Below are 14,466 nucleotides of genomic sequence, written 5' to 3'. Positions count from 1 at the left end.
CACGGTGGGCAGGATTACTTTTCATAATATACTCAGCATGGTGATGTAGTAGAAGTTCTTAAAAAACAAAAACAATTAGACAGCTGTAAGCCCTGGAAAAAGATACATATTGTTTGTATATTTCCTCAGGCACTGGACACCATTGGATTTCCAAAGTTAGCATGAACTTCATCTTTTGTTCTGATTCTGATTCCAGATCTTAATTCTTAACTGGATTTCTTATAAGCATCTGCAGATGCAGACTGTATTTGACCCCTTGCGGGTGGCATTTCATGAAGAGAGTTTTCTAGTTCGCTGAATACGTTTCATTTCGGGGAGGTGGGGGCAACGGTTTGTGAGTACATTTGTACATATGTTTTGACAGCATCCAGAAATGGTTAAATTCCTATTTGTCCATTGTTCCAAATGTAAGGGTAATTCCTGCTTACATTAAGCAATTTTGCTGGATAATGTCTCCATTCTGTGCATTTTAAAGGGGGATCAATAGAGCTCACTGCTGTTACAGTATGACTCTGGCAAAGTGTTGGTGACCTCTGCGTCCCCTTTCCTGGCAGAGTTGGATCCTTGGATCCTGGAGTTGTTAGTGAGGGAGCAGGTGAAGGCTTGGAGTGCAGCTGCTGACACAGTTAAAGCCTTGTTGTACAAGTGTTTCCATTGCAGCTGTAGAAACTGGGATTCATTCTAAACGTATAGAGACAGCCATCTGTTGTATGTGACATTTTGGGGATAACTGGAAACTGGGGATGTCCTTGTCAAAAATAGGCATTCTGACATGTGAAGAAAAATCCTTGTATAATGCATACTGTATACTGTACAGGTACAGCAATCACTTCTCAACACCCATTTGTGGTAATAATAGAATGTGGCTGGAGCTATACTCAGATTATAAAACCTTCCTTAGGATGACTGAATTCAGAGCACAAAAGGATGTACTTTGTGGGTATCTTCTTGGGTGTTGTCTGGAAAATGGCTTTTTTGTAACAAATTTAATCAAATTTCTAACCTTTGCTGAACAACACTATGACTTCATGTATTTCCTACGAGCTGTTTGACCATATTTTAGGATCACTGGATCCTTGTTGGTTGTGACATTATATATGTGGAACATTTGACTTTTAAGATCCGTATGCCAGTGGGAGGACTGTGGAGGCTTGGAGTGCTGCCGCTGACATGGGGGCTTCCATCACACTGTAGCTGATTGACCATATTTTAGAGGTCCTCAGCTAGAAACATACAGGACAGTACAGAGGGGTTCCTCTGAGGGAGGTTGGTGTGAGGTGGTTATTTTGGGGAGGGGGGGGGATAAAAAAATGTTAAAAAAACAGCAAATACGAGGGCTCTTTTTAATTCCAAAACATTTATTCATAACTTATCATGGAATTACTTACACCACCTAATTATGTTTTTGTTTAAGGATATTACAGAATATTACTATCTTAGTTTGGCGAAATATAATTTTCTCCTTGTGTACGTATTTTTTTACACTCTCTAGATGTCACTTGTCTTAACATTTTCTTTCCTATTATATCATAAAGTAAGAAAATGTGTATTTTTGTTTTGAAAAACGTGATTTTCAAGGGCTCCAGTAGAGACACTGTATTAAAGGATGCAAGGGAACTATGGTATCATCTACCATAGTACTGTACTGCTGATCCAATCATCTTTAATCTACAAAAACTTTAAAGTCAAATTGTATTTATCAGCAATACTACTTGTGTGACATCACACTCATTCATACAGTAATTACACTTCTTAAATGCACTGAAGTCACATACACAGATTTTTAAATTAAGTATTGAGCTAGTGCTATGCTGTCAAAGGAATTGCTCACATGCTGATCTATCTTCACCCAGAGTCCTTGAATCTCTAACAATGACAATCCATACCCTCTGCTGGAGCTTGGTAAATTTTCTTTTAAGCTTCATTTACTGTACTCTCCACACACAGTCCCCACAATATACATATTAAGTACTGTAAATAATCACAATAGAAAGCATGGGGAAGGATTAAGAAGAAAAGAAATACATCCATTTTAAAGTTTAAGACAGCAAAAGAGCACTCCAAGGCAGGGTAAGCTGTGTGGCTCACAGACTTGGCAGTTTTATTATTTATATCTCAAATGATGAAACTCGGTAAAATGTCACACTTAAACTAAAAAAAAACTCTAATCCAATCAAGTTTTTTAGGTAAATTCCATCACCATCTAGCTACTTGACTGGTATAGTCCTCTGTGGTGACCTCCTCTTCTTCCTGCTGCCTTGAGAGGTATGCTTTCTGTTCCCGGAGCAGTCGGCGTTCCTCTCTCCTTTTCTGCCTCTCCTCCTGGTGCTCCCGCTGCCGGGTGAACTGGAAGCGCTGCAGGAAAAGGTCCTTGGCATACTCGTACAGCTGCATGTCCAGGAAGTTCAGCTCCTCTATGTGTCTCCGAGTGGCCTCACTGATATCGACGTTGGCGGCCCGGGTGCTGTTGATCTGCGTGAAGGGCGAGATGAACTGCAGGTTGAATGTCCTCTCAAAGAGGTACTGCGTCTTGCGCTGGTACTCCGTCAGCCCATAGAAGGCCATGTTTTTGAGGTTGTTTTTGGCGCTACGCAGCAGAATGTCATTCCGCTCGCTCTCGTTCATGGACGAGAGGTTGTAGCAGCCCACCAGGCTGAGGTCTGCCAGCATGCGGACCTGTCGGTTGTTGGCTAGGTTGTAGGCACAATCCATGAATTCTAGCAGCGTCACTCCAGACCAGTCATCCCCTATGTAGCAGGTGGGCAGCTCATCCTGTGTGGGGGACCTTCCATCACACATGTGCAGAGAAGTCTTCCACGTAGCCCCTCTCTGGACATGCTTCCATTCACTTAAGTATCGGGATACTGGGTCTCTCAGCATAGTGATGTAGTAGAAGTTCCTAAAAAAAACAAGTGGACAGCTGTAAGCCTTTAATATTAGACCTGAAACATTTGTTTTTTTCATTTCTTTTACAGTTTACTAATAAACACTCCTTTTTTGCATTTCATAAAATAACCCTCCATTAGAGCAGGACCTGGCACATCTCTGACTGCTCCTCAACAGCATTAGGAAATGAACATGAAAAAATGTTACACAGTATATTCTGTTTTTTTAACACATTGTAGCATTTTGGAATTATACATGCATTAATACACCTGAAACACAGCAGGTAAAAGCTTGGAAGGAATGCAGACAAACTTGAATGCCAACCCTAAATATCTTAATAGCCAATTTCCTGATGCACAAATAACTGTCACTGATATACATTATTTTTTATTCTTTTCTGTCCTGTCTTGTTTATTTTACCTATACTGTATATTCATCGTTTTCTCTTCTATCTGGCCTCTGAAGCAGGTTACATTTTATCCATCCATTTGTTAAATACTCTATCCAAATCAAACCCGGACCCTATCTCAGCAAGCAACAGGCATGAGGCAGATAGGATTCCAGGTCCATTGCAGAGCACACACAGATACAAACACTAACACACACACTCACAATCTAGGGGTAATTTTCCCAGAATCCAATGAACGTATGTCTTTGGACTGTTGGAGGAAACAAAACAAAAAATTTTGGTGCTTCCTGGGGTAAAGTTCTTTGACATTTCACAGAATATTTCACATGTTTCCATTACAACTACTGTCCTACAAACAATTTCACCTCTTGAGGCTAGCAACTTTCAGGAGAAGTGTGAAAACAATTTATTTCAACAACACAATATGAAAAGTGTAATGGGCTCACTGTTGGAACTCCTTGGTGGTCTGGTCTTGATAAATATTTAATGCAGAAGTAATGCAAAAATATCACATGCAGGTGAATTTTTACACTCTTGAGGAAGTGTCTCTTTACGTTTTGTATTTGTGGTCCTGCAGCATACATTATCTTCACAAAGACAGAGACAAGGTTTCAGCCCCATTTTCACAAGCAAACATTGCCTTCCGGAGAAAAGAATTTATAAATAGAATGATGGTGGTCATTATTTTCTTCACCACATAAATCACTTTCAGTCAGATGCAAAGAGTAAAAGAGTGAGATACTGAAAACGAATCCATATATTTTTGGGATGTTAGGGATGACTGATTAGGTGATTTTTCATTCTTTTACTTTCGAAAGGCTAAATAATGAAAGTCTGCTGTTTTGCAAAACTCTTAGACATCTTCTTCACAATTAGGAATTACTGTACTACAGTACAGTATGTATGTAATAAATATCAACAACAGTTATCATTTAAGCTCATCTTTTAACAATGTCAATCAGGTCATAATTGACTAAACTGGACCAATTTTAGAGCTTTGTCTGGCTCTGTTTGATGCTGCTGTTTTCTAGAGATCTAGAAACTGCAGACAGACCCCCAAGACCAGGACTGAATTCCTCTAGTGTTCTCTACTATTACAACAATTTCAATAGTTACTGATACGGCTTAGTTTGAGTGAATAGAAATTGTATTAGCTTGTATTAGCTCAGCGTCCTACCAGCTAAAATGCTTATCATCAATTTCCCTTCAGGATCAATAAAGTCTTATCTATCTATCTAGAAAGCATTTATTAATCAAGACATTTATCTTTAATTCAAAGAAATTAGAATAAAAACACATTGGTAAATGTACTGGATTTGCTAGCTACTCATGTATAATTAACTTTCAATGAAATCTAATTGGTTCATTTACTGGTGTTCCTCATAATTAAGATCATTTGCTTATATCCACTAAGCTAAAAGGCTGATTTTCATATAACAAAACACATATTTCTCAAGAATAACTGTTATCTTAAAACAAAATGGCTAAACATTTCTGTAGGAGGTCATGATAGAGGTTACAGATAGTTAATATGATTTTTATAGACAGGAACACAAAACTAAATAATGAAAAGCACTCAGTGGGTGCTTGCTTAAAAATGAAACTGTCATTGGTTTTCAGTCCATCAGGCTTTATTCTAACTATGAACTTAACAGTTTAATTAAACTAATTATTTGAATAAGAAGTCAGGTTTCCTGTTTATGAGTGTTAATCAGCTTCTAATTAAAAGTATCTCCAAAGCAGGAGTGCCAAATTTAATCCCATGAAAGGAGTATTCTGTTATTTTTTCAAACCTGAGTAGTCAATTCAAGTAATTATTTTCTTTGTCACATATGGGATTTTTCTTAAGGTCTATGCTCATTACTCAAAATGAGCACTTCAGTAAAGTACAGTTACATAAAAAGGACCATAATTAGTGTTTTAATTAAATAATTAACCATGTACCCAGGATTGCAGTAGGAACAAAAAAAAGGATTTGAGTTTGAGGCTCTTGGTGCAAAACTTGCAGTCCACAGAGGTTTGGAATTTCCTACTACTGCTATTTACCACAAGAACATAAGAAAGGTTATAAACAAGAAGAGGCCATTTAGTTGGCTTGGTTTTCAAAGCATTTCCACACTGTTTGCACTGGTCCCCTCTGGGTAATGTTTCACTGTTCATTTTGAAGAAATCCACCAGGTCAACTTTGTCAATGCTTTTGAGGATTTTGAATACTTGTATCAGGCTCTCTCATAGTTTTCTCTCTTCAAGAATAAAAGGGTTCGGTTCTTTCACCCTCAGTGAAAGAGTGTCAGTGTAGGATATTCTCTTAAGCCAGTGGTAACACCTGCAGGATTTCATTCAATTCCACCTTAATTAGATAATTGAAGCCTTAATTGATCTAAGAGGTTGCTTCAGTTGAATATTTGCATTTGGATTTTAGTCACAAGTTTGGGATTTTATTTCACTTATAAAATACAACAGTTAAAGCACCAATACAGTATATTCAAGAGCTGTGAGCAAACAGTTCAAACTAAGTGAAGGGTTAAGTTAATGATTGTGTAATTGATGGTCTCAGCTAGAACAAAAACCAACAGGCTCACCAGCACCAGAACCACTGCCTAAAGCCCTGGAATGTATCTGATTGTTCTTTTCTGGACAGATTCAAGAGCAGCAATACTGTATCTTTTCTATAATGAAACACCATATTTTTCAACATAATGAACAGACAATTATTATTATTTTCTATATACAATATCTATATTTTTGCACTGCATTTGTACACAACATGAATGTGTTTGACAATCAGGAGTTGCAATGTACTGTATACTGTACATGTAAAAAACATCAGTAATTTACTCAAAGCCTTCACTAGTATTTTCTGTTATCATAACTGACTTTTCTTAATATAGCTTAGTTTGAGTGAGATAAAACCATCTGTATCATTTAGCAATCTTTTTATTATGATTGAGTAGAATCTTTAAAAATGTTATCATGCCAACTCAAGGAAAACTGTGGATGAGCAGTCAATACAAAATGTTATACTAGCTAATCCAGCACATGTACTGTGCATACTGTATTTAACTGGCTCATTGCCAGGTGCCTCTCATCATTGACATAATTTGACAGCTTCAGTATTATACAGTATTATAATCCCTTGTAGGCGGTCAAGAATGTTTCATAAGTAACAATGGATTTTTGAAGAACTCTGAAGAATTCATCAAGACCTGTAATTTACATTTAGAATTCAGGAAATACATGATAATAAAATTAGAATGACAACTACATTATGCCCTTCCAAAGAAGCAAATGATGAAGCCCATAAACTGTTGCATATTTTAAAGAGTTCTAAATTAATCTAGCCAATCAATTACTGCTCCCATTCAGGAGTAAAATCACTGTATGCCACAATATACCTTAATGCTAATTAACTTTCCGTTAAAGTGCAAATTCCCCAATGGCAGCATTTATGTATATTTATAATGTACAGTATGTGACTCCCTCTTTACATATTACCCCTGTTTAAGAAGAACTTGTTCTCAAAAGCACAGTAACAATCTTTAATGCTCAGAATTTACACATAAGCAAAGTAGAACAGTTCTGCATTCAGTACATCAAGAGGGAGCTGGACATTGAGCTCGGCTCCAGTGTAACCTATAAGATACTCCTCAATATGCTGCTGGTTAGCTGCACACCAAGGAATCACATTAAAGCAGGGAAAACTTCTAAGCAAAGAGACTTGATTATACATTAGTAACAAGGTGAAATGAGTGATACACATGATAATAAAACAAACATTATTTCATTAATCAAATTTAAAATCAGGTATTAATATTTGATTAAATCATTTTTATTTCAGGAAAAATGAACTTTGAAGATCCATTATTGTTTTCATGAACATTTTGCGATTCAAAGGTGTCCATGAAATACATTAGGTAGAATTTATAATGACCACTGTGGCTCACTCTGAGAAGGAGTACTCTAAGGGGATCTGAAAATCAGTGGGACTAAGCAAAACAGGCACACAAATGTAGCTGTAAGGCACAATAAAACAGTGCAGTGTTCTTTATTTAAAGTGCAAGGAAAACAAACCATCTAATCGGTCAGGTGACTGAGGATTGCAAGTGATTTCACAAAGCTTTCTGGGGAAGGAGCTTCAACAAACACACGCCATCTTGTCTCCACCTATCGCAGTCTTACACCATTTAAAAATTGTTAGGTCCTTTTGAAACCTTCATAGGCTTTGTTTTTAGATAACACTAATCATTGCTACAGTACTGTACATGTGTGTACGACAAGGATCACTCAAAAGTGCAATATCTCGATTCCAGCTTTGACTGGTCAGTGGAAAAAGTAAGTCTTTTCAATGAAAGGACATGGTTAGAATTCTTGCTTTCATTTTTATGTAATGACAATAGGAAACTCTAAAAACAAAAAAACAAAAAAAAATTCCCAGTAGGGGAATACACCCTACCAGTAAGTCAGGAAAAGTCCTTCCTTAATACCTTCTCAATCCTTTACATCCAGTAGGTAGAGGTGCTTTTCCTGGACTGTGCTGGACTTTAAAATAGTGAAGAATGCATTTCACAGTACAGGCTCAAACACTACATTTCATTAAGAAACCCTAACCTTCTGCAATGTGAACACAAGAAATAAATGGAGTTATAATTTCATTAATTTATCATTTAATTTGTTTATAGAATTTTTACGTTGGGCTTTATACAAATGCAAAGTATTACTAGACTTTTGGTTGGAAAAGTGTTTGCTGCAAAAACGTAAAGAATACAGGAGGGAAGAGAGAATACAAAAAGTCTTTGAAGCACAAGTTTACAATTAGAGCGGTGTGCTCGTAATTGTCCCTTTTGTCAGTAAGCTACATACCCGAGAAGAAAGACTGCAAGGTGGAAAAGCACCTCTACCTACTGGATGTAAAGGATTGAGAAGGTATTAAGGAAGGACTTTTCCTGACTTATTGGTAGGGTGTATTCCCCTACCGGGAATTTTTAATCTCTGCTTCTTCCTTTGCAGCTCTCATGTTTGAAGCAGCTCCCTGTTCTAGACCCTTCAGTTTACAGTACTGTATGTGCATTTGTTATGTGATTTTGGTAAACACCATCTCAAAACCCAATAGAACATTAAACTGGAAATAAAGAATTGAACTGTTCTAAAAAATGACACGTTCAGCCAGCCACTAGGCCATTGTCTGCATTTTCATCATCCTCAAATATATTCCTTTAATTGCAAAAGCTCCAAAATTCATTCTGCCTAAGAACCCAGATGAACTTGGAGTGTGCCGCTTCATTTAATTGAAAATTGGAATGAGCTTAAAGATTGATTAAACCTTATGGTTCGATTTATTAAATGACACCCTCTCCATATGAAAAATTAAAATTGCATTGCCTGTGAAAGGGACATATTAAGGAATTTCTGACTTTTCAGGGTAAGTAATAAATCTCTTACTTGCATTTATAATTTACAACTGTCATAAACTGGCAGAATCTGCAAAAAGTGACTAAAATGATACACTGATTCAGGAGCACACAAATCTCTATACTAAAATATTAGTTTGGTGTGGACAAATGGGTTTTCCTCATATATTTAACCCAGTTCAATACAACATACTGTATCACCTGTAACTCTCTATTCTAAACTCTTTTGAAGATCATTACATGTAAAGATATTTGAAAAACCTCTTTAATCAGTCTGTGCACAGAAAATGAGGTGATTAGTATTATTACTACTATTAATAATTATTTTATTTCATATGGTGTCTTTTGTGTCAGGACATCTCAAAATACTGTGCCTACTCTCTCGTTAATAAGAATTTGTAATTAATCATCTGTATGTACATCATTGTAAGACAAACTTACAGAAGCATAAGTGAAATGTCAGGTTTAATTTTTCGCAGTTCAACAAAATTTCTTCTTGCTGACAGAAAGTTCTCTTTTTCAAAAGTCTGGGGAAAGCTATCCCTGATGTTTCCTAATTTTCATTAATTTCTTTGCTCATCCTTTGTTCTATCTTTTCTTCTCTTATGCTGTAGACCATTAATTTACTTTTCATGTTCTTACTCTGATCTGGTGTTCTCCGCTCAACGTGATCAGATTTTGAGGAACTATCTTTGCTGTCTATTCACTAAAATATTTAGAGCACTTACTGCAAGATCGGGTCTGCACAGTACTTGAAATGACTTTTAAATAATGACTTTCTGTGCATAGATGATCTTTTTAATGTTTTAACATAGGGAGATAATCACAAATTAAAGGAGTACACCACATAAGAGCTCTATATAATCTTTTGGTATAATTTACATTTGCAACTAGGCTCATAGTTTAGAAATCAATCAAATAAGATCTGGCCAAGGAAACATACCTTTTCAAGGAAATATAACAATAGGAATCTATATAACAATTTTGGGATTGTGTGTCTTTTATACTGTAATGTTTCTGTGTAGGAGTCCTACTGTAAATTGCTTTTGAGCACACACCATTACCAGTACAGTAATGGAACATCAAATGAAAGGATGTCTCCTTGACCTCAAAATGGGTATAATGGAATTGTATATCATAGAGACAGAAAACTCTAAATTCTGAATGTAGCTGTAAACGTAAATCAATCAACAAACAATTTGACTTTACTGGAGTATAAATATATCTGTCCTTGATTACAAATTGGCCATTATTGTCCAACAGTCTGTGTAAAAAGAATCATGTCTTGTTAAATTAAACAGATGTGTCAGTCATTAACCATATCTGTAACATCTCTTGAATAAAATACATGTTCAATCTTTGAATGCTTTCATGGCCCATGCTTTGTTTTGAAACATCGTGTTATTGAACAGAATTTTTAGGTGAAGGTCAAATTCTAATCTCACACTTCCACTTCCCTGCACATAAAATAATCCTGGCTGAACACGGTTCTGCACACATCTTTTCTAGTACTCTCCATTTTGCTTTGCATTGCTGGGACCTTATGGGACCTTTCATTATGTTCATCAAGTTGTTTTCTTACCACTTTATCCCTCCACTGGAAACAAGTAGCTCTGTGCCCACCATTCTGTCTTTATTTTTTCCTTTTAGGTCTCCTGATGTTAAGAAGCCTTTCATAAATTCCAAGCAACTGTGACAGCTGTCCCTATGGCAGTTCCCCGCCCCCCACTGCCCCCCAACCCCCACTTCCCTCTCCTCTTCCTGCTCTTGCCCACTATGTTTTCCTTTCTTCCCCCTTCTCTCTCCATTTCTGGTTGATCGTCCTGTACTGTGTCTAAAGTCCCACTCTTTATCTGTTGTTTTGTCTCTCCCTTTCTCCCCAGTCCTTTTTTTCTCTGTCCACTGCAGGAGTTCCCAATTGCTGACTCCAGCACCGCCCCCCAGGAGCGAGCACACAGCATCATCTGCACTGGAGCTGGACTTATTCATTTATCCCCACACTGTTCCTAGCCCTTGGCCCTAAGTAGCTACAGCAATAGGTTCCTCCCTCCTCTCATTTACAATCCACCTTTTTTGGTTAGACTCCAACTGGTCAGTGTCGGCCCTCTTTCCCTTCCCAGTTCTTCCAGCCACATACTGTACAGTACATACCTGATTCCTTCTGTTTCAGGAGTTCAGCTTGGAATACATTCTTACCCAATACATCTAATGAACAATCAGCACATCTTTTCCACTCTCCATGTCAGGCTATTTTTCTGGGCCACCACAGTATTTTCTGTCTCAGTGCTGCTCCCTGCTATCTACAGTTCTCTTCCTGATTTTGTGTTCAAAATCTCAAAATAAAGTTCCAGTCTCCCATAAACTGCACATATTTAATCAGCATCTACAGTAGGAAACCTTTAAAGTTCAAACTCTTAATAGTTTCAGCAGCATAGGCTTATTGTAGCACAGTGCTACAAAATAACTTTACCATGATTTTATACAATCATTCTAACACAGAAGTATTGTATAACATGTGAGCTTACTGGGACTTTCAAGGTAAGCAGAGGAAATGTTTTTCAAAAACTTAAATTTATAGGGTAAGCAAAAATGATTTTTTCAGTCACTCAATACAATAAATATGAGAATTATGCATTAAGAGTGTGAAAAAATGGAAAGAAGTGGCAAATATAGGTTGTTCAATTTAAAAGTAGGAAATCTGAAACCCAAAGGAAAGTAATAACTGAGAACAGACGAACAGAAACGTGGCAGTTTCATATGACATGTTGGTATTTATAACTGGGATAATGGCACTTCAGAGATGCTGTTTGCTGTTTTTGTGCCTGGGTAACGCTGCAGTCTTGAGGATGGATGGACCATAGGGTGATGAAGTGGATCTAAATCATTGTTTTAAGCACCTGTCAACACTTTAAGTATAGACTAAGTGCTTCAGCTTATATTACTAACGAATATAACAAATAAAGGGCGGTTAAAGATTTTCAAGAGCCCCAGGCTGCAACTCTGCTCGTTTACTGCTTCAGCAAGCAGTGCTCCCTATGACTCAAAGATTAAAAAGCTTAAAAAACAATAAGCAGTGAATAAGTCAATGAAAAATAAACAATTGGGTAATCAGGTGTTACTTTTAAATAGCAACATTGTTGGTTTTTACCATTAAAGATCCCTCTCCACGGTTTGATTATCTGAGGAGCTCTGTAGTCATTAGTAGGAGTTACTGAATACTAAAAAAGAACACTAACAGCAAAACATGCCACCAACTGTTAATATAGGGCACAATCGCATATGAAGAGATCTGAATTAATCAATGGATGGACTTTAAGAAAAGGAAGTGTCACAGCAATCACTGATTTCTTCAAAATGCATTTGACAACCATTTTAAGTATGATTTGTGAATTTTAGACTAACAGATTTTGTTTCTTCTGTAAAATTAATGTTTTCTAGGGTGGTGATATGGAGAAATGGTTAAGGATCTGGATGCTTTGTGTAGTGGCTGGTGGATTCTTGTCCAAGTCCCACATGGGGAAATCTTCCCCTGTACCCTTGAGTACAGTACTTTACCTAACCTGCTCTGCAATGCTGCTATAAATGAATACCAGAATTCGTATATGAAAAGGGAATGAGATGTCAAAATGTAAAGTTTTGCCAAATTAATGATAACATTTCTTTATCGCCTGACGGAACAAAACATCAAAGTGTGAAATTTAGAATTGTTTGCTTTAAAAGTGCTACAAGCTTTCCACAGTTGCTTTAACTGTTTATCACATTACATAGGGCACTCTTGGTCACATAACTAAAACCAGAAGGTGAAGCTTTCAAAAAGCCATAAAAGTATTCAGTCAAAGGATACAGGCTTGTTCTAAGATGGTAAAGATATCACCAAAAGACATGTTTTTGAATCACAGGTACAGTCATGACCAAATGTTTGCACTTCCTCTGCAATGTTGTAAAAATCTTTACACTTTTCAAAAAATTAAATGATGGTTTACTGTAACTGAGCAGTTTTTCCATTCCTTTACGTTTTATCATAGACTCTTCACTAGAGTTTAAACAGACACTGTAACATAATGTACCGACTAGGTCCCACTTCTACCTTATCAAAATCTCATGGGGTTTACGAAATCACTGGCTGGCAGCAGAAACTCTGGATAATTAATGGGTAGCTTTGTTGCTAGGATATTGAAGTTCCACGGAGGGATCTTAATGTCTTGCTGTTTTTCAGTGTAAATCTCTGAATGAAAAATGACTATACAGGGGTAAGTGTCCAGCATGTTATAAACATACTCTTTCACTCTGTGAAATTGCGCTGCCTAGACTGTAAGTGGTGATTAGCACCCCGCTGGCTGCAGCTGTAGTCAAGCTCTTTTCCTTGAGTAGGCGGATATATAGACACTACTTCATTAGCCTATCTTTAGGACATAAACACATGCTGTAAGTGTTACAAATACATTCAAACATCTAAAGGTCAGGCATGAGTACTTTTGGTGTCAGAACATATTACTTTCAAAGCTTTTAGGGAAATGCATCAGAGCACTGCTTTTTCAAGATGCTTTCAAGCTCACAACCCTTTTTCCAAGCATAAGAGATACTTTAGCAAATATATTTTGTGACATACAGTAGCAGAAAGTAACCAATTCCAAAATAACTGTTTTTTGGATGATTATTATATCTTAAGATGATATTGCAACAGGAATTGGCTTTTCTAAAACATAAAAACTTTAATCATGTCTATCCAACCATCCATTTTCTATCTGCTCTATCCAATACAGGAACACGGGTGAGCTGGAACCTATCCCGGCAAGAAACGGGCGCAAGGTAGGATACACCCTGGATGTGATGCCAGTCCATTACAGGGCACACACACACTAGGGGCAGTTTTCCCAGAAACCAATTAGCCTACCAGCTTTTAAAATTAGCCTACCAGCACTTTGGACATGGGGAGGGTGGGCTAAAAACTTAATGCTGATTACACCCCAGACAGTGCTGTGAGACAGCAATTCTAACCACTGTGCCACTGTGTCACCCTAAACTTGAATAATTAACTGAAAATAAAAATCAGTTACTGTTGTTTTTAGAAGCATAAACTCCTAGTATGGCACTTGCCACTGCTTCCTCAAACATATTAGGTCCTGGGCTGATTCTGATTTTAGGCATCTTCTGTGTGGAGTTTACATGTTCTTCATAAGTCTGCATGAGTTTTCTCTGGGTGCTCCAGTTTCCTCCCACCTCCCAAAGACAAGCTGGTGTTTCTAAAATGCCCTGTTTGTGTCAAGCAATAAAGTGACATCCTCCCCAGGGTGCAGTCTTGATTTGTGCCTCATGCTCTTGCTGTAAAGTTTATCAGGATTAAGACACTTTCTTATAACTAATGTACAGTATGTCTTTCGGAATACTCTAGATTATACTTGAGAGAGGGAATCTCAGGCAATCTCATGATCAGAAATCAAAGCTTTATGATTCAAACTCTTAGTGTACTTAATAAGGTGCCTACTGTAACATGTTGGGTGGTAATTTAAAACAAAATATGAAAAAGTATTTAACTCAAACTCCAGCAGAATGTTGCTTTATCACAGATTGATAATGACTGTAAGACCATATTGCCTCACTGTAGGTTGCAGAAATCTAATTCCAGGACCAGCAGCAAAACTCATTTGGAGTCTGGTTTGAAAACTGTGTTCATAATTAAATTTAGGTAGATTATCTGAAAGCAACAACAGTACAGCATAATTATTGTAGCAAAAACAGGGATTCAACATGATTTATTGTGTT

At 37.1% G+C, this 14,466-nt stretch overlaps 1 protein-coding gene across 1 annotated transcript; it reads right to left on the bottom strand.

Moving 5' to 3' along the window:
• Nucleotides 1–1,340: 1,340 nt before the first annotated feature.
• Nucleotides 1,341–2,895, bottom strand: LOC148836042 (heparan-sulfate 6-O-sulfotransferase 3-like). Its single transcript, XM_088913337.1, has one exon. The coding sequence runs from the start codon at nt 2,878–2,880 to the stop codon at nt 2,197–2,199; it is 684 nt and encodes a 227-aa protein (XP_088769463.1). The 5' UTR covers nt 2,881–2,895; the 3' UTR covers nt 1,341–2,196.
• Between the last annotated feature and the right edge of the window lie 11,571 nt (nt 2,896–14,466).

This window comes from Atractosteus spatula, chromosome 4 (assembly GCF_055471065.1).
Source record: "Atractosteus spatula isolate fAtrSpa1 chromosome 4, fAtrSpa1.hap1, whole genome shotgun sequence".
Classification (NCBI taxonomy): Eukaryota; Metazoa; Chordata; class Actinopteri; order Semionotiformes; family Lepisosteidae; genus Atractosteus; species Atractosteus spatula.
This window is presented reverse-complemented; position numbering and strand designations above follow the sequence as displayed.